This window comes from Mycteria americana, chromosome 3 (assembly GCF_035582795.1).
Source record: "Mycteria americana isolate JAX WOST 10 ecotype Jacksonville Zoo and Gardens chromosome 3, USCA_MyAme_1.0, whole genome shotgun sequence".
Taxonomy (NCBI): domain Eukaryota; kingdom Metazoa; phylum Chordata; class Aves; order Ciconiiformes; family Ciconiidae; genus Mycteria; species Mycteria americana.
This window is the reverse complement of record NC_134367.1, coordinates 62,715,011-62,736,529: the sequence shown is the minus strand read 5'-3', so window position 1 is coordinate 62,736,529 and position 21,519 is coordinate 62,715,011. Positions and strand designations below refer to the sequence as shown.

The following is a 21,519-nucleotide window of genomic DNA, read 5'->3' as shown; positions in this document are numbered from 1 at the left end:
GTCTTGCACTGGATTGCAGTAGACAATGCAATGAGGCATATTTTCCCCAATTCAGTACTATATGTACATCTGATAAATTAGGCTTTCTTATTTAAGGAGTCCTGCCTTATTTTCTAAGCAAATTTATCATTGTTCTAACAAATAATTGATAACTGGGAACATTAAGATATGCTAAAAAACTGAGCTCTCAAAAGGAAATAGTGACTTATCAGCCAGGTGGAGAGTGAGGTTCACACTTAAGCAGAAATTGAAGTGCTCCAATGAATAGTCATGTCTGAAAAACTGAAACAATTTTTTTAATGTTTAAAGACATTAGAAATTTTGACACAAAGCACCTCTTCACCTTTAACAGCTGAGAAATTTTAAAACAGGATCTTTTAAAGAAAATAACCTTAAACAAAAATGTTTTCTAGCGTTATGTTGGAAATGGCATTTCAGTCTTTTTGTTGTTGTTGTTAAAATACACATTTTTCAAAGCATGATTTATCTGTGTAGGACAGATTTTTAAAATTGTTTACTGTCCGAAATTAATCATTAACAAGCTTTATAAAATGATTACCTTTTTTTACCAAAGATTATTTTTGCTAGGTCTTTCACCAAAATATTATTTGCATTAGGAGAAAAGGGGCGAAAGACAAAAATGGCTACTTAATTGTTTCGATAATATTTTGATTTCTTTTCTTACCTTATCTTTCTTCATCATTTTTAGCAGATCTACATTGTAGTGTTACTTTCTTTATGTTTGGTGAGATACGATAAAGCTCAACTGCATTTGCTTTCAAGCAGCATGCAAAACCGAACTATTAAATTCTTTTCCTAGACTCCTATTTTGGGATTTTCTATTACATATGTATGTCTGCATTGGACTTAATAAAATCTGAATTAGGAAAGTTCTACATTTTGTCAAGTTATTAGTACTCTCCAATGAACGTATTCCTCTTGCACATAGTGTTACAATACTGGTAGAGTAACATTCTGAGAATGTATTTTAATTATTAATGAGTGACTTCAGCTTTAAAATCTTAAAAATTTATTTAAAACTAGAGCTACGACAAAAGGCAACATTTTATGCTTTGTCAAATTATTAATCTAGTTTTAAGCATGCTTTTGCTTAAAAAATGTATGTGGTGTTAACAATTTTAACACATGAGAAGGTAAGCTTAAAATATTGCTATTATAGTTGCTAAAGGTATTGTTTCTCAAAAAATATTTTAAAGAAGGAATGGCTAATATTTTTTTTCTTCCATGCATTCTGTATGAATATGAATAATTTACTTATTATCTTTCTGTTGTATACAACACAGACCTCATTTTGACATCTCATGTTCATAGTTATTGTACAATCTCTCAAACTACCAGTTTAAACAGGAGGAGACTGGAAATAAACACAAATTCAGTGCAAGTGTCTTTGAACACAGAATATCTTAAAAGTGTTGATATATTATGGTAGTTTTAAAATTAAAAACATCTTCTGATATTTACATAACTTACTGTAAAACATACTTTAAAAATAATTTTTAACATGCTAACCTTTCACTGTATGTGTATATGAATTACTACCTGATAATGAAAATAATCTATGCTTCTTACTAATATACTGTAAAAAGAGGGAAAAAACTTTCTTCAAGATTTCAGTGATCTAAGATTTATATGACTGCCTGACATTTTTCAGTAAGGTTCTTTCTTTGCTTGCTTCAACTTGTTTGAGATTAACAATTGGACATTTCCCATGTTTAGGTTTACCTTGGATATTCACCTTTAATGTGAAGTTTTATCCCCCTGATCCTTCACAGTTGACTGAAGACATCACTAGGTATGCATAGTTCCTAATTTTGAACTTAAAACTTACTGTTAGTCTAATTTGAAGGCCATATAAAATTTCTTCTTCAGCTTCTGGATGCTGTAACAGGTTTGCCTATTACTGTAGAACACTATAGGTGTTCTTACATTAACTGCTTTTTGGAACAAGGTTGAAAAGGCAAAGTGAAAACTTCAGGAAGAAACCTGAGAAAGAAGAATTTAATGATAAGTGGGGATATGATTTGGGCGGGAGGTAAGATGTGAATTATCATATTTGAAAGAAGTCAGTGGTTTATTGTCAGGCTGCTGCTTTATTATATAGCAAATGAGGGTGTGGGGGTATTGATACTAAGAACAAAGCTCAAGGGATGCTAGGTACTTCAGTAATAATCTAGGCTAGGTTGATGAAAATGTAGTTTTATACATATGCATTAAATAAAACCATAAAACATAAAAAAACCTGAAAATAATTCTCTTTCAAAGTTCTTAGATAGAAAATACTTAGAATGCAGTGGATACTAGGCACCTAAAAAGTAGCATTGCAAGACTAACATAACCAGTGGGTAGAGTGCAGGGAATTGACACTCATTTTTTCAGGAGTTATGAAAAACCTAAACACTTAGTTTTGGTTTGGAGTTAGCTGACTCTGCTAAGGCAGGATATATGTTACTACACATTGCATTGGATCAGTCTTCTGCACAAAATAAGATAGCTATGCAAGTGTGTAGGTGACATATTACTACAAATAGTCTAAGACATTTAGTACGCAGTGTATTTAAAAGAAGCTGTCTGTGTTTTCTTTGAAAATTTTCAGCGAGTTGGTTGGCTTTTCGTGGCTTTTCATGTTCAACTGATAAAAGCATTTTTATGGTTATAGCTTAAAGCTAAATTCCTTAAAATTTAAGCTTCACTTGTAAAACTTTTTTTTAATTTACGTTAAAAATCTGTGCTAGGGTAGGATGTCTACCGATTGTTAACTTGTTAAATTTGGTAGAAGGCTGCATGCAGTACCTGAAATATTGAATTCTAATACATACATGGTTTAAGGAAGGCAATTATGGGTTCAGTACTAAACCAGATTTCTTTTGTGTATTACATGACTTGATTAGCTCGTGAACTGCAAGGGATATAAAAGTTAGAATTTTAAAGCCAAAGGGAAATGTCAAAGGAAATGCATGGGTTTTTATTTGTAAACCTTGGACAAATGAAGACATGTGAAATGAAGGAGTTCCTAAGTCAGCTTTTGTTACAAACTAGATACAGTTTTTCATTCCTTTATATTGGAAATCAGAATTTTTCTTGCTCTTCACTTTATTTATGAAAGTAATATCGACTCTTAAAAATGGAAGTGAAATTTACTGTGTGGCAATAATGCTCAAATAATGTAAGGTGTAACAAATTATTAATGCATTGAGTTATTTTAAAATATGCTTATATGATTACATGCATCTCGATAAATTAGCCATCTCTCTCGTAAACTTGCCATTGGTAACACTTCCTCTGTTCTCTGTTCTGTTTGTTTGGGTTTTTTTCCCTTTCCTTTGTCTTGCAGATACTTCTTGTGCCTACAGCTTCGTCAGGATATTGCTTCTGGTCGACTGCCGTGTTCTTTTGTGACTCACGCCCTCCTTGGTTCATACACCCTGCAGGCTGAGCTGGGTGATCACGACCCAGAGGAGCACCGCAGTGACTATATCAGTGAATTCCAGTTTGCACCCAATCAAACTCAAGAAATGGAAGAGAAAGTAGCTGAGCTACACAAAACACACAGGTGTGTCAGATACAGTGGGATTAAATGAAATCATCATGCTTTGTCACATTTATGTCAGTTCTCTTAAAAGTATGTGTAAAACTGCTAAGCTGAAGTTATTGTTACTTTGGAAATCTTTTGCTATGTAACTAGAACCTCTTACTTTCATGTGTTTAAAAATTTCAGTTTGAAAATAGTAGCTTCACTAAGATCTCAGAAGAGAACTTTTGGAGAAAATATTTTTATCTGAGCATATGAATTAGTTTAAGCAACATACTGCTAGAATATTTTGAAAGAGTGAAGGTGGAAATCTCTACTAAAGGGATATAATATGCTCTGAAAGAACACTTTCCCTTTAGGGCAAAAATGCTATTGATACCTTACAAACTGAGGTTTTTTCTATGTGTCTGAATTCCAGGATTCCACTCAGTTTTGATTATCAGTTCTTTTGTCAATAAACTCAAGGCTTATTCAATGGTTTTAGGGGCTTGACTCCAGCACAGGCGGATTCCCAGTTCCTAGAAAATGCTAAGAGACTCTCCATGTATGGAGTGGATTTACATCATGCCAAGGTATTGGGGATTGGTTTGGGTTTGTTTTGGTTTAGGGTAGACAGGCTTAGTATTAAAGAACATAGTATATATAGAATATTTTAAAAATTTCATACCCTCAATTCTTAGGTATAAGCCTTTTATCTCTTGGTCATGATAATTACTCAGTTTACAGCTCTAACATCCTTAGAATTTATTTTAAATCTAAGTTTATTTAAATGCATAGACGTATGTGCATCTTGGAAATAATATTTTATTCATAAGAGCGGCTAAATACATTTTAAATGTCAGATTTTTCATGCCAAGAAGACGTGGGGCCATAAAGTAAAGCCTAAAAGAACACGTAATTGTTTTTGTAATACCATGAGAGTTAAAAACAGAGGGGGTGGGGAGGTCTTGGGGGAGGGTGTTTTTTGGTGCTTTTTCCACTCCTCTGGGTAGGTCAAATCAAATTTGCATTTCTAGTGGGATTTTTTTAGTTAAAAACCCCACTTTAGTTAAAAAGTTTGTGTTAGTCCAACAAACGAACTAACCAACCGCCTCCCAGTCCCTTGCACAAATCCAGAGTGTCAAATTATTAGGAAAATTAATGCATTGTAAGTGTATCAGTCCTATATTTAAAAAAGAAAACCAAGACTTTTAAACTAAAGCAACATGGTTTAATTCTGTTTCATATGGAAACAATGTGCACTTGTTTTTGCAATTTTCCATAGACTTTTTTTCTGGGTGCTGTTAGAAGCACTTGAAAGAAATATACTTAAATCTTTATTCACATACATTAACTATGTCTGTAACATTTATTAATTTTTTAATACAAGTGCAGCGTGGAAGCTCACTTGATCTGTAGTGTTTTAAGGAACTTAGATTTTTAGAGTTTTATTGGAGCTTTCGTTTGCTGTAGTGCAGTAACTGCAAGCATTAGAACTGCTGTTTGCCAGGATCTGCTTGCAGCTGTTAGTTATGCCAGTGACGCAACTTTTTAATGACAGTGTTGGCATTTGATGTAGTTGATTTGTTGTTGGGGAGGACATGAGATTCTGCTGTATTGTGTAGTGGTACAGTGTATCAAAGCCTTATCAGTAAGTGATTAGTTTTGTAGCCCATAAAACTTGCATCAAACGCTGTCAGTGGAACAGAATGCTCAGAAACCCAGCCTGCCAGCACTTGGAAATCATTATATTGACATTTTCAGCCAACTATCAATTACTTCCTATATCTTTACTGGAATAGTAGGTGACTGTAAAAGATCACCATGATCATCAACTTGTTCAGACTTTCACTGACTGTTTTAAGTTGGAAAGGCCTGTTTTTAATTTTGCTGCTTTTAATATTTGCTGAAATTATTGGTAGCACACCCACCATACCTTTCCTTGCTTGTAAGTTGTTGACTTAGTCCCTGTTGCCAGAATATTGAAGAATTTCCCAGAACTGTGGCATATGCAATGGCATGTGAGTGCCAAAGCCATTACCTAGAGTCCAAAGCCTTTCCTATAAAACTAATATACTTGGCTATTTCTGCTTTAAGAATGTCATTGTCAGGGTCTTTCAGGTTTGAATATGAAACAAGTCCCAGTTGCATTATTCCCTCAAGGTATGCCAGTGATAATTACTTGTTTGGAATGTTATTAAACTGATTTTTATTAAATTGTCTCACACGTGATAGGATTCTGAAGGTGTGGATATCATGCTGGGTGTATGTGCTAATGGACTGCTCATTTACAAAGATAGACTCCGGATCAACCGCTTTGCTTGGCCAAAAATTCTGAAGATTTCCTATAAGCGAAGTAATTTCTACATCAAAGTCAGGCCAGCGGAAGTAAGTAGTACCTTTCTGTCTTGTTTCTTTTGTGAGATCATTTCTATCCAGCAAAAAGATAACATCCTCATTTTTTTCCCAGATGTCCTCACAGGCTTATGTTGGATTTGAGCAGAACCTTAAGAGGGTTTTAATTTCCTCTTCAAATTCTACTGATTATATTAAACACTTGTCTTGATTAGTAAATGCAAACCAAGATTTTCTTTTGTTAATAGATGCCATCCTGTAACTTTTTTTTTACAAGGAAAGCTAGTTACACTGGCCTTGTTCTTACTGTCTATACAAACTTACAGTCCTGGGGGAGAGCCAGCCTCTCTTCCTCTTTGAGTATAATTGTTCACTAAATGTCAACGCATCTAGTTGTACGGGTGTAACCAAAGGCTTGAGTTGTCCTGTAGGAGGTTATAACTCTTTCTGTTAGCTGCTGTGGAAATAGTGAATTCAACTTCCTTTTTCAGATACCATTATAAGTTTGTGGGAGTTCCTGAAGGAGGAGGGGGTTATGTTTTGAACACATTTTAACTGGAAATTTTGAAAAAAACCCCAAAGTGTCAAACACTATAAGGCTTTTTAAAATTATACTCTAAAATGTTTAAGGTAGCTTTTACTGTGTGAATAAATAAAACAAAAGAGAATTCTAAATACCAACAGTACAATAAGAACATTGTAGTTTTGTAAGTTTTGGAACACAGATGTATTGTTCTTGCACTCACTGGTGGTGCGTAAATGTAATATTTTTGCTAAGAAACTACTATATAGTGAAATGGATCAGGTAAGCTTAACACTACAGTATGGATTTCAGACTTTTATTAAATCCAAGAAAAGTGTGCAGCACAACCTGCAGTACAATTACTTCATGCAGTTTAAAAATAAATACATTGGGCAGCTAGTCAGAAAATTAGCAAGGAACACTAAAGTGTTATTGGATTTCTCAGAAGAGTCATTTGTACAGCTAGGAAGTGATAATGTGATTATTACCCATTGTGATTAGCCTGCCAAGTACAACTTTATTAAAAGGCTGGAAATTCTGATTTTATTTTATTATTTTTTTTTTTAATGAAGTCTTATGAGAGGAGAATTACAGCTTGTTACAGTAATGGAACTATCTGAACTCTGCCTTCTAGTTAACAGCCAGCTTAAGGAAGTGGGTTAATTTTTTTGTGGATTCTTTCCAGCTGGAACAGTTTGAGAGCACTATTGGGTTTAAACTGCCAAACCATCGGGCTGCTAAAAGGTTATGGAAGGTTTGTGTGGAGCACCATACTTTCTTCAGGTAAATGGTAATTCCCTGCTTCCCCCACTTTGCCAGGTATGCTCATATCTTTCTTTGAAAGGATATGAGAAAAATAGAGAAGATTTCCCCCCTCTTTCTCAGTCTTTCCCCCCTAATTTCTCAGTCCAGTAACACCTCTTAGAAGACACCTTACCAATCATTGACCCCAAATTACCAATTCTGAAAGTCTCAAGTACAATTAACTGTTTTATTTAAACTTCCAGAGTGCTAACAGTATGTAACTAAACTAGTGATCATATGTAAGGCCTGCTGCAAGATTGACTCTTCAGAGTGACCATCTAGAAAGCCACTATACTCCTTCACAAGAAGCTCTCAAGGCTTGACAGTAATCTTCATTCACTTCGCTTTTCAGAATGTTCTGCTGAGTGTAAATGCTTACAGCTGAATTTTTGCTTATTTATAAACTGGGCTGAGTTCACAGTCATTCTTTAAAGAACAGAGAATCACTTTAAAAACAGACTACTATTTGTTTATATAATAGTCCATAACTTTGTTTGCAGTTTTTCCCCAGTAACTGATAAACATAAAATTCTGAATTGGTCATTGAAACTGTGGTCTGTTTGCAAATGAGCACTTTAACAATGGGCCATAGAGTTGTTTCTCTTTCTAATTCCTCCATTGAAAAGGAATTTGAAAAATCTTAATTTGATTTTTGTAATAGCACAAACTCCGTGAGGGAGTGCATGTGCTCTGTTGTGCTGGTGAAACCACGACAGCCGCAGCCATGCAGCCTAGGAGTCACAGATTTAGGTTGAATCTGTTATGCATTGAATAGACATTGAATCTGAGTTTCTTGCTTCACATGAGCTTCAAATGAGCTCATTTGGTATGTAAAAGGTATGGAAGGGTATGTAAAAGGTAAGCTTTCTCCTTCAGCAACCTGTTTTTTATTTTAAAAAAGCAATTGTGTTTTAAGGTAGATGCAATCCTGTCTCTGCATTCTAGTCTAAGCTGAATATACTTGCTGAGACCTTCAAAGAACTTGGGGAACGTCAGACCTAAGCAGTTCATTACTGGAACTCTCTCACTGGATGGTTTTCAGTATTCAGATTTTCATTGAATGTAGAATATTCTTGAATGCAGTATTAGAATTTGTGCTGAGATTGGCAGTCAGTCTCAAAATGCTTAATTTAGAGGCACTTCTTTTTGAAATCCTGGTCAAAGATTTTTTTTCATGTTTGATGTAATTCATTGGTTAGGTTTACTAAGATACATAGTCCACCGTTCTATTCTTTAAAATTTGAAATCTGATTTGGCTGGTAATATCTGCTACCACAAATAGCATGCTGTTCTGTCTGCAATGAAGAGTTTATCAACACTCTTCAAATAACTCATGCAGTGGTTGCTTTGCTGGGAAACTGTATTTCCTGATTTTATAGTAATAAAATGGACCTGAATAGGGAAAAAACACATTTTATAGAAGTCAAAAATCCTAAACCGAGAACTACCATTTGCAAGTATAAGTTTCCAGGAGTATCAATACGTATTAGATAATCTTACTACAGAAATTCTGACATAATAAAAATAATTGGATTTTATTCCAATCAGAAGTGGCTTTTCCTAACCAGGAATGACCTTATAACAAGAATTATGTAACAAATACTTCAACAGTTCTGTAAAATCCATTTACTCCACTGATGTCATCAGACAGAAAGTCCTCAGAACCTCTCATCCTGATTTAAAACCAGGAAAATAAATCCAGCTCTATTTTTCTCCAAAGATAAAAAGCAGAAAGTAATTGCTACAGTCCAAGAGACTGTAGCTCTTTCAGAGCATGTGTAAAAGCTTGTGTATGATACCACAGAAAATTGTATTCAATCTAGATGTACATTTTTAGCTTCCAGATCTCTTAGCATGCCCTATATAACATTGTAAAATTCCTTGTATTGTCTTTTGCAATGTTTCAGTTTTTCTCAAATAATTACATTAAGTTCCATCTTCTTATAATGTATGGGAAATTCAGCCAGCATAAGAAGTTATTTAAAAAAATATGTAATGAACTATATTGAAAATGACAACCAAAAGGCATTGGATTCACTTGTATCAGCTCAACCTTATAGGATTCCAGTAACATTTTCAAAGAGCAACAATCTGCTTTAAGAAATCCAGTCAGACTATGCATCTGTATTAATCTTTTGAGGTAAGCTTAGTCTGCAACTCTGGATCTTAACCAATGGCTGCAGAAACCTGCTTAGAATTCTGCTTTATGATGTTTTATTTGAAAGATTTTCATGATTGTTTCAGTGTCTCCCCAGAATGTCTTAAAATGGTAAAAGCATAGTCTTCAGTTATTTTATGTAATTAAGCTTGTAATATAAAAAATCCATTCAAATGCCCTTAATCAGGAAGTAATTAGTTCTCTTGTTTTTTCCACATTAAAAGATTAAAGTTTATCTCAGCAGGGTGGAAGATAAAAATGGCAGTTAATGCTGTAGCCTTGCCAAGACTGGAAAAGAACAGAAAGAACCTTGGAAAAACCCTCTTAGCCTTCTTCCTCTTAATGCACAATGCACTCTCTCTTGGAAATAATGCGGAGAAATAAATTGTCACAAAGATTGCATAAGGCTGTTTTATAGAAGCGATGAAAGTGAAGCTCCAGATACTTGTGATTTTATTATATAAGTGGCCTTAGTGCAGAAGGGTGGATTAGTCTGTCTTGAATTCTGTTTTCTTTGAAAGTGTGTTGGAACAGATTAGGATTCAGGTGTGTGCATATGCATCTTAGGCATGCAAGATTGGATCCTTCTGGCTAGCACTCTGACAAAGCCATAAACATCCTCTGTCAGAGAAAATGGTAGCCTTTACCTAGCTCACCATTCTTTTTGCTAAGTATCTGAAAATTCTTCAGTTTTGCTAAATATCTTTAGAATGACTGTCAGTTTTCAGAACTCACCACTGGATACTGTCTTAACATATGTTGGATCGGATTGCACTGACACAGATATTCCCTGTGCAGATGCTTCAAAAGAGCAGAACAAAGTCAGCATACTTTTAAGTCTCACTTGCCCATCTCTGCTATCCTAAGTACAAAAGGTACAGCAGTTGCTGGTTCTGCTTGAAGGAAGCTGATGTTCAGTGAGCTTCTCATTCTTTGCAGATCCTCAAATCAAAAAGTGCTATCTGTAATAGTCTGATGGTTTTATACAGAGGGAGAATAGGCCATGGAGACTGCCACGCTGGGTGAGCATGTATTTGCAGCACTACGTTGATCCAAGGAGTAACATCAAAGACCTTTCTAGAGAAGCTGAGACTGGGAAGAGTTCCTGCAGTGATGACTGTTTATCCTATCAGCAAGGATGGCACTGGAACAAACAGTACCCTGAGTGTTGAAGATGATGGCTTAGATTTCAAAAACAAAGTACAAGCAATGAGGCTTAGGTGAATAAGAGCTTGAAGTCCTCATACTGAAGGAAATTCAGGGAGGTATAGAGGTTTGTCTCTTCAAACTCATGTGGTGTCAAAAACTGGGGGAACAAAGCAGAATCCTTCATAGCAAATTCTGCCACATTGTTATGTAGGCTTTCTGACATTAACACTTAGGTACAAACATACATGCTCTGCCTTAATAGTACTTGTAACTGAATCTCTTTTTCACCCTTTTGACGATATGCCTTTTTTCCCCCCCTCCTTATATCCAGCAAGCATCAACTTATACAAATCTACAAATGACATTGTAGAGAAACTGGAGTCTGTATCTAGCTTATAAACTTCTTACTGTTGGGTCACAACTCTCCAGCCATTTCAATCTTTTTTTCACTTGATACAGCCTTCTACGCAGCTTTGAGATGCCATTCCCTAACTCTGAGGAATTGCAGCTGCCGTTATTGGTACCTCAGAATATAGGAAAGACAGTGGAAGTGGGATGTATAGTTTCTACTGTAAGTCACATTCTAAGGAGAGAGATCTGAGAGGTATTCCACATGGACCTATACTGGCCTCAGCTTTCTAGAAAAAATATCATTTAACCAAGATAGCACCAGAAGATAAGGATCCCAGATGCTTAGTCATACTGTGGAAAATGTGATGGTTATCAGCATCACTTCAATTCCAACTGCAAATAATAAATCACATGCATTGTTTTAGAAGTTCTTCTCAGAGCTTATGGTAGAATCCTTTCTTGGAGTGCACAAATCATGAATGGTGAACTAAAGTTGAAACACAGTAAGTAGCTTTAAAGTACCTCATTAAATACATAAAATAAAGCCTTTTTAACTGATTTTCCTCATAATTACTTTTTAGACTTGTATCACCAGAACAGCCTCCAAAAGCAAAGTTTCTAACCTTGGGTTCCAAGTTCCGCTACAGTGGACGTACACAAGCACAGACACGACAGGCTAGCAACCTCATAGACAGACCAGCTCCCTACTTTGAGCGCACTTCAAGCAAACGTGTTTCCAGGAGCCTTGATGGAGGTATGAAATTTGACTTATTTCTTCAGTGTAATGATTACATTATGTGTTGTCGCTCTGATCTGACCAGTATTCAAAAATGTTGACATTATGGATGGCCAGAATGTCAATTGACAAATTTATGAATTTCAATTTCTGATGGGTGATGTGAGGAGTAGCCACTTCGGTTATTTGTCAATTTTAGGTGACCTAAACAGTAAGTTAAGTCATTGTCTAAATTGTATAGCACTGCTGTGAATATATGGAGGATTCTATATTGGACATAACAGCATCTGTGTTCACTACTCATTTCTGTTTTACGGGATAGGCATGCAGTATATGCTGTTGATTAGAATTGTTTGGTCAGCGGCATCTTTTGGGCTCTGAGTTGGCCTGAGTGTCTCTCTACAGCAAACAGAAAAGGCAGAACAAGTTTTTTTCTTCTAGTTTTGTATCATTTTGTTCAGTATATTGTTATCCTAGTACATTTATTAGTTACTTCTGTGTTTAGTTAACAAGCTTTATGTTGAGGTTGTTTGAATAGCTAAAATTTTTGTGTCGTTACTGGTGGTTGGTCTCTTTGAGCAGAAATACCTTCTGGTTTCCTTTATTGGAAACAGGCGTGCTTTCCAAAGGCAGGTCTAGCAGCAGTATGTGTGAGAGATGTAGAAGCACATGTTTTACTCTAAACCAAGTCTGAAATAAACATAAGGTAGAAAAATTCTTCAGAAAAGTGATGTCAGCTTGACTTTTATTCTACTGAAGTTGTGTATGCCTGAATCTAAGTGAGCTGTGACAATGGTATGACTTTAGCTACAATTCCACTGTTAACTTTACCTTTTTTCTCCAAAAATCTTTTACTTAGAAGACTTTTACTTCTGCAAATATTCATTCTTCTATACTGGGGCAAATGAGCAAACTGTGACACTTGCTTGGGAAACCTACAAAGTCTTACCTTCTGAGAAACTAAGCAAAAATAAGAGGCAAAAGTGCTTGTGCTAGTAGTGTGTGATGAGTCCTCGTGGAAACCAAAAGACTCGTCACCACATCAGTGTTACTGTCTGAGTTGGTTTTAGTTCCTGTGCTTCTTTTGCTTAGAAACAGTTTGATTTCTGCCCAACTCCCAGAGACTGTATCAGCAAGCCTTTCTGAGATCCCTTGTACATCATCTGAAGAATACAGAGGTGTGTGCATGTGTGTTCAGGCCCAAACTTTCACTCCTATGGAGCCATCAGAGTCAAAATTTTGAGCATGATGAAACATTGCTCTTGGTTTTCCTTTTTTTTCCCCTTAATCATCTTTGGTTTCGTCTCAGATGAAACCAGCTATTCCTGGCAGCATTTAAGGCATCTTGCTGGTGTTGCCATCTGCAGGCTGTAATAGTTTTAAACTGTGTTCATTTGAAGTCAAACTTAGACATTGTTCTTTCTTCAGGCAGTAGTCCAGATGTAGGTTCATACTGTGCGTGTACACATGAAACAAGAAATCCTGGAGAGGGTGCGCTTTCACTCTGCCTCCCCTTTGTGAGCAGTGTGTCCAGTGCCAAATACCTAGAGTTGCATGCTCATCCTTGTAAGAGTTGGTCTGGCTCCACTCCCACCTCACCCTCACTAGAGGGACCGCAGCATGCTGGGAGAATGGGCTGAAAGGAACCTTAGGAAATTCAACAAAAATAAATGCAAAGTCCTGCATCTGAGGAGGAGTAGCACTGTACACCAGTACATGCTGTGGGACCAACTGCACTGAAAGCAGCTTTGCAGACCGCTGGACAAGTTGAACATGAGTCAACAGTGTGCCCTTACACCAAAGAAGGCCAACTGTATCCTGGGCTGTACTAGCAAAAGCATAGCCAGAACATTAGAAGAAATTATTATTGCTCTCTATTCAGTACTTTGTGAAGACCATATCTGGAGTACTGTGTCCATCTTTGGGCTGCTCAGTATTAGATGGGCATTGACAAATTGCAGTGAGCCCTGTAAGGGCCACCAAGCTGGCCAGAGGGCTTGGGGGCCTATGGTACATGAGGAGAGGCTGAGGGAACTGTGGTGCTTCAGCTTTAAGAAGAACAGGCTGTAGTGAGATATTGCTGTCTACAGCTACCTACAGGGAAGGTATAGAAAAGACGAAGCCATGCATTTCTCGGAGGTGCCCAGTGATAAGGCAATGGGGAGTGCCTGCAAGGTGAGACACAGCAAATTTCAGTTAGAAATAAGTTTGTTTTTTTGGTTTTTTTATATGCTCAAAACTCAACTGGACAAGTCCCTGAGCAACCTGGTCTAATTGGACCTGCTCTGAACAGGGGGTTGGACTAGCTGACCTCCAGATGTTCCTTCCAACCTAAATTATTCTGTGATTTGTCAAAAGTTACTTGTGGAACTTGAGGGACGTATACCCAAGAAATGCTCTATTTGCCACCCCAGAAGGGATCAGAAGCTTAAATTGCAGAACTTCTTATGACTTAGAGAGGTCCTGAAAGCCTAACATCCCAAATCCCACATTTGCAATTAGCTGGCCTTGGCTTCTTAGCAGGTTAAGGGAGTTTCTGATGTGGAGCTGAGACTGTTTTCAAAAGAGGATATCCCTCAAAGGTACTGCAAGAAACGCCTCTTCCTCTCAACTTTCTGCACCTTGGCTTTGTAAAGTCAAGGCAGATGGAGGTATTACAGAAGACTGCTAAATGATTTAAGTTTATATCAAAGTTGTGTTTATTAAAGCTGCTTAATTTAATGAATTCTCCTGTATTTCATTAATACTATTTTGACTGAGCCACTCATCTTGATTTAAAAAAAAAAAAGCCATCCTGCTCATTAATCCTATTATGCTGAATCAAATAAGAGAAAAAGCTAATTTAAGGCCTTTTACTTTCTTGTGCTTTGACTATATTCAGTTATACATATTCAGTATTTCCCCCTTCCATTTTTTGCGAGCATATAGGGAGGAAAGGTCTTACTTTCACTGCTCTGTTGTTTCTGCAGTTTTGCTAAGGTTCCAGAATAAAAATGTTGTGACAATTATATGCATAGCTATTTCTATATTGCATTAAAACAGTCCTCTCAAAATAGTGGATTTCCACAAAACAGGTGCCTATTTCTCTCTTTTGTTATGGTGATTTACACAGTCGCAAGAACAGTACCTTCAATTTGTCTTCCAAGACTAATCAGAAAGTTGATAATTAAATACCTATCTGATATTGTGTTTTTTTTTTTCCCTTGCATAGCAAGCGTACATTGTATGACAAGGGTACCTTGCTGTTCATATCAGTGCAATGAGAACCACAGACTTCTTGCAAAGCCAAGAAGCTGAAGAATATTGTATCACTCAGTAACTAGCCTGTATTGCTCATTGCTGACATCACCATAAAATCATTTTGTTAAAAAGTATTAAAAACAAAATATTCCAACTTGTCCCAATTAACCAAAATTATTTTGTTCTCTAATAGCTCCCATGGGTATCTCAGATCAAAGTCTGCTAAAAGATTTCCCTGCTACTGGAGGGCAGGCTGCTGGAGATAAAATCATTGACATTGAAGCTGCTGGTCAGGCCAAGTTAAAAGAAGGTGGCAGAGAAGAAGATGGAAGCCCAGTCAAAACTCCGCAATTAGAATTAACTCAGGATGGAAAGGTATGGCTGACTTTCACACCAAAATTATTTGTTCATGTGGTGTGTGTCCACATGTGGTTATTTAGCGCCTATCACTTCTGAGCATCACACAGAACACCATATTAAAATATTAAAGGAAAATTGTCAAGTGTTTTCTGTAGGTTTGAGTTAATGTGTAGGTAAGCAAAAGAGAATACAAACTTCTGAATGGCACTGACCTAGAGTTTCTTTTATTGCTATAAATTTAATTTGAATTCTCAGTAAGCTTGCCTGAGTTCTTGAAAAAAAAGTTTCAAAGGGTAAATAATGTTTTATTCATTTCCTTAGTTTGTTTAGACTTTAAAAAAATTGTTAGTATATTCGCAGTTGTGTACGTTCTACAAAGTTGTGTATATTATGACTGTGTTTAATTACCATAGGTAACATTATTGTTTTAGTAGCCATTGCAGTATTATTTCATCTGTTAAAATCTTGTATGTTGACTGAGGCATAGATTTCTGTGAAAAGTTGAATACTTTTGTCTGTTCCTGTTGCAAACAACCATTTACTTGTCTTGTTTGTTTGAGCTACTGGGGGAATAGGTCAAAAAATTAAATTTAGATCTTGTATGATCTGATATAAAAATTTCCTTCCAAAGTGTCAGCTAAAATCTGCTGCTCTTCTTTCTTGGAGATCATTTATTTTTCTGGCAGTTCTCCAGAACTTTCTTTCATATTTAAAGAGTAAATGTTTTGTTTTCAAACATTTTTGCACGTTAGCTACCCATTTGATTCCCAGGGGGACTGCTGAATTTCTCTGTGTGGTTCACATGGTCCCACTGCATTCAAGTGTAGGAAGGGAACAAATACCAACAGTTGCATTTTTTTGGTTTGCTGGCAAGTTGAAATAATTTTGAATTGGCCTAGGAAAAAGGCACACACAGAGTTTCTTTACAGGAGAAAAATGGTAAAATAAATTACTATGTTTTGACTTTGGACTTGGTAAAATGGTGATACTCCCTTGTTTTCAAAGTGGCAGTATCTTTCAATATTTTAATGAAAAGAAGGAAAAAAAAAAGGCAGTATTTTGGGAAGTTGTTCCAGGAAGCCGTTCAGTAAGGTTTTGTTACACATGCCAATTCTGTGAACAGCTTGCTTTCCCCCCTAGCGCAGATACTTCTTTTCCTTTCTGGCTCTCTTTAAGTCTTAGAGGAAATGGTTATAAACCCCAGAATCAAAGTGCCAGTTTGTCTTCCGTGTACTGCGCTGTCCCCTGACCTTTCTGCCAAAGCTTTGAATGTCTGTCCGCTTCCATCTGTTGTGACTATTACAGTTCAAAAGTGCACAGTTCTTTACAGCCGAAGAACAAAACATTCGTACTGGGTTCCTTTCATAATCCACAGAAGTAAACAAGTTGGCTGCTTGTAAAACACAAGGGGATTTCTATTTTTATTTGGCATTTCTGTTGCGTTGGTAGAGCTATCCCTGCTTCTAAGTAAAAATTTTCACTAACTAATAATTTCTTTTTTTTCCCCTCTTCTTGTGCCTTCAAACGTGCATTTTGGTGTGCTTTCATTTTCCACTGTGCACAGAATTTTTTTCTTCATCTCACTCACATACACCCATCATCACTACCCATCCATTCTGTGTCATGCCATCTCACAAACCTGTCACCTGTCCCTGAGATGGACATGCTTTCAGATATTTCAGAGGAAGATCCCTTTGGGGAGCCCTTCCTTACTATCCCAGACATCTCAGAGTGCAATTCCATGAAAGAAACACCAGATGGTAATAAAAACAAAATAGCTTCACCGAATAATATCTTTGAATCTATGAGACCCCTAGCTAGTCAAGGCTCCCCTGCTGTGGAGGGAAAAATCCATACAAATGACTACAAAACCACTGAGTTTTGTGTCTCATTCAGCTTTATCAGATGCTTTTGTTTTAGTTTCCGTTCACTGCTTGATGAGGATGGTTATATTACTTTTCCTAGCCTTCCTGATGTTTGCATCTCTTTCCTCCCACCTGGCCTTCAGCACTATATTCCTATTACCTCTCCTTCCTTCATCCCCTCTTTTCTCCTTATCTTTGTGCTGCTTCTGTCTGCTTTCCAGTCTATTCCTTTTTCACTCACATTTTCCCTTCCTCTCGCTCTGTCCCTCTGCTACCTGGAGCCTAAGGTGACTTCCTTTAGTGCCTCTAATGACCTGAATGACAAAGCAGAGGAAGAGGAGGTGTGTAATTTTGTTGCTTAAATGTTGACACTTGCACATAGCTTTTATGCTTGTTCTCCCAGAGGCTTGCTCAGTTTTGCACACTTCCTAGTATAGGGATATGTCTATGTACATGCCTATATATATAAACACACACACACACATGTACGTGTATATCTGTATCTTTCTAACTTTTCTCATTTGTGAAAAATTGCCATTGTGGGATTTTTAGTCAATAGATAGCTGGTGGTTTTTCCACCTGAATTCCTACAGCATGCACAATTTCATTAGATTCCACAGATACTGAGCTGCAGGTAGAGTTGCTTTGTAGTTCAAAATGTTTACAAGCACATAAATCTGAATACTGAAAGTGCTGTGTAATAATAGATATATTATTATTTGATACTATTTGAAAGTTGTGCTACTTGCATTATGAGTTTGTGTTAAAATGCACGTCTCCTGCATACATTGACTGGAATGCACCTCTCCAAAGTTCTGTTTAGATCTGAAAAGTGAAATTCCTAAAAGCTCAATTCGGAAAACTGTGACTCCTTTAGAATCAGCTTTTTTGGTATTCCAGATTTCAGATGTTTCTGCTCTACAAGGGTGTGTGCAAAGTTGAGTCTGTCCAAGGCAATTTTTTTTTTTTAAGTGCTTTGATTAATCTCTAGCAGCAGTTAAGGTGGAGACTGATTTCGTTCATTAGCTGGGATTGCAGGTTGTGTCAGACTTTAATCACTGAAGTCTGAACATTCTTTGCAATACACTGTTAAAATTGCTGTACAGAAGCCTGTCACACTAATACGTTGCTCTGATCATCTGGAGTGGTTGACAAAATGCCTCCTTTCCTTATGTCTGCTGTGCATGTTACAGCAATACCACTAGAAAAAGGTGGTTTATTTTGATCTTCAAAGGAAATATGAAACCAAATATTATAGAATCAAAAAGGGGGAGGGCCCGTTCAATGTTACATTTAACAAAGTTTATTAAACTGATTAAATCAATACAATGTACATATTAAAAACATTCTAAATATGACATGATGCCATTAAAAACAGCAATCTAAGTTTAAAATAATGAAAAACATTACTTTAAAGACTTTCTCAATTTTTATGTAACCTAATTCAATCCATCTTTTGCAACATAAAGTTACAGAAAACAGAACCCCAGATAAGTGAGAAATGAATAAAAATGTGATATGTACCACATTGTGTATGCATTCACACAGAGTCCAAAATGCAATAGTATGTGCAATAAGTAAATCCCTCTTCAAATTTATGTACTTGCATAGTGTTGACTTCTAAATGCATCTTTTCCTAAGATTAGTAGTTGATATTTGTACCTGTGGAAAGACTGGGAAGTGGTTTGCTTTTTAAAGAATGCTATGCCTTAAGGCATTCAGAATACCGGTGGGTAAAATATGAAGATTAGCTATCATTTCCAACAGAGTGTATTGCCGTTTGAGGAACAATATATTCACCTAAAAAGGGGGGTGGGGTGCAAATAACTCATCCCAAGACAGCAACATTCTTAAAATAATTAGGACAGTTTGTAAATACAGTATTTAGGTGTTTGACTCTCTTACCAAAAGAACTCATGCATTAGATTCCATTTTCCCATCAACCTGTTGCAGTTTAAGGTGCTTACCATAGAAATTACACATATCATTTTTTTTCTTTACTCATTCTTAAATTTCCATCTGGGAAAACACTGAAAAGTACAGCAAGAAAGGGACATAGTGTGAAACTTCCATTTTTCATGCCACTTATGCCAAATATTACTTCAGCCATTCTACAACAATGTAGGTGAAGGAAGACCAAAGTCGCTTAATAATTTCAACAACATCTGGGGCCGAAACAGTAAAGGTCTGTAAATATAGCACGCTTTGCAGCATTTACAAAGAGATGAAGCCTCTGTGTTGGTCTGTAAGTGTATGTTAATGGTTCCTTTTCTTGATAATTTGCCACGTGCTCACATAGGTGGAATCTGAAGAGGAGGAAGCACAGCAGAAGGTGCATGGTTGTTTTTTTACAATTAAATCTGGCTGTAGCTGCCTGCCTGGTTAGCACCCTAAACTTTCTGTGGGTTTAGTTGGAATAGTGCCTTTTCACCTTACCATTTTATTTCCTTTATTTAACTGTCTGATTCTAAGGGCCTTTTTTATTTACTTGTTGGTACATTTTATGTTCATTTTGGTTTTTCTTGTTTGTGTGTGTTTGTTTTTTTGTTTGTTTTTTTGTTTTGTTTTTTTTGTGTGTGTGTGGCTTAATTTCACAGAGCAATTCCTTGAGAGTAGACGGGGAAAATATTTATGTCAGACATAGCAATTTAATGTTGGAGGTTTGTATATAATATAAGAAACACTTTCCCTTCTCACGGGCTGCCAGGCTGCATGGGATGGGAGGCCACTTGCAGGCTGTTACGGACACAGTGCATGAAGTGCATGGGGGAAAACCAGCTTGGAAATGTTGCATGATATCATTCTAGTTTCTGAGTCTAAATTAAAACAAACAAACAAACAAACAACCACCAAAAAAATTCCAAACAAACAAAAAAACCCCTCAGCTTGAATGTTGAATGTACATTTTGTGTATTTTTGCTAGATGTTTTCAAGGTGGCAATGGGGAATAATAGCCCTATTTAGATAAAGCAAACACATGGGTCCAATTCGTAATCCTAAATGGGATTTTTATACATTGCTGCTCAATGTGTGCATCTTCTGTTGAGCAGGGTTTCTAGTTTTCACCAGTTTAATCAACCTTTATCAAATATGTTGTCTGAATAAATGGAGTTAGTAAGGCACAAGCAGTGATAGAAGTATGGAAAATCTGGTTCTGACGCTCATTGATTTTTAGGAGCTTTGAGAGATGTATGTAAGGATCAGATTTTTAAAGGGAGTGTTTAGATATGCTTCTGAAATCTTTGCCTTATTTTTTCACTTTTCAAATGGAAGTAATTCTTCCTTCCTAAAGGTTGGTTTTCATTGAAGATGAGCAACAACAAAGAGCTTTGAACAGTATGTTAATGTGTCGTGCTTTGTCACTGAAGTAGAGATTTTTATTATAAGAATTTCCATATAGTCTGTTAATCTGGATTACTTTATCAAAGACTGTCTGTAGTTATAATCGGTGTAATTTAATTTGTGTTTAATAACATAAACTAGTAACTGAAGAAATTTTAGAAAATCCTACTGCTGTCTTTAATTTATTTTATTCATCCAGATGGGGCTATAAATAATTCCCTTTGTCACAAAAACTGTCTTTTTAAAAATCATTGGTTTTCTTCAGTAATAAGGAGATGTATGGATCGCAGTAACCCAACTAATATGTTTTTTGGCTTTTTGCAGCTTTTGATCACTATTGAAACTTTGCTTGTGTATAACTTACTAAAGCACTGAAAGTGTGCATTGCGTAACTGTGCTTGGATCAAGTCCAAGAAACGTGCCTTGTGTCAAGCCAAGACAGGTTTTAAAATTATGACATGATTGTTATGAGCTTCAGTGGGGTAATAGAATGCCTTTGGCATAAGGTTTTACTTCACTCAGAAAATGCATACTTTAGGGGGACATATTTAATGTCTCGTTTGTTAGTACTAGATCAAAAGTGAAGCACTGGTCCTGTAACAATATGAAGCCTACTGAGTTGCCAGAAGGGGAGAGGTTCTTAGTGTTCAAAGTGCATGTGTGAATATTCACAGAATTAGGAAATAGATGTGCAGCACCAAATCTTACTGGTGCTGAACATGCAAGTGAAAAGGAAACTAATGAGTTTGTATTGGGTTTGGATTTTTCATGACTTAAGACAGGGTGTCTTTGCATTGTGAGCACTGACTATAAAAATCCTAAGCAATATGTTGAAGTAAAATTTCAAAATGTTCTGTTACAAAGTCTATAAAATCTTCGTACAAAACCCAGATGCTTTACCTAAATTATTGTATCTGATTATATTCTTTTGATAAAACTGCATTAGTAATTATGTCTACATTGATATTATTCCATTTTAATCTTCAGTCTTTCAATTCTGTACTAAAAAATGGATCTGAGGCTTAATTAAATTTCACCACAGAATACTGAAGAAATATTCTTGTGTTAGAGTATGCATAACCAACATAGGCTTTTCTCAAGACCTGG

General features: G+C 36.2%; 1 protein-coding gene across 7 annotated transcripts in view; it reads left to right on the top strand.

Moving 5' to 3' along the window:
* The window catches only part of EPB41L2 (erythrocyte membrane protein band 4.1 like 2), a 126,996-nt gene that overhangs the window by 84,757 nt on the left and 20,720 nt on the right, over window positions 1–21,519 (top strand). For 5 of the 7 annotated variants that reach the window (XM_075498742.1, XM_075498741.1, XM_075498740.1 and 2 more), the window contains exons 7-14: window positions 1,738–1,813; window positions 3,353–3,571; window positions 4,035–4,122; window positions 5,765–5,917; window positions 7,093–7,190; window positions 11,451–11,623; window positions 15,039–15,220; window positions 19,668–19,730. In XM_075498742.1, the coding sequence (XP_075354857.1) occupies window positions 1,738–1,813; window positions 3,353–3,571; window positions 4,035–4,122; window positions 5,765–5,917; window positions 7,093–7,190; window positions 11,451–11,623; window positions 15,039–15,220; window positions 19,668–19,730 (1,052 nt within the window). The remainder of the gene's footprint in view (window positions 1–1,737; window positions 1,814–3,352; window positions 3,572–4,034; window positions 4,123–5,764; window positions 5,918–7,092; window positions 7,191–11,450; window positions 11,624–15,038; window positions 15,221–19,667; window positions 19,731–21,519) is intronic. The other 2 variants (XM_075498744.1, XM_075498743.1) reach the window with 1 other exon arrangement.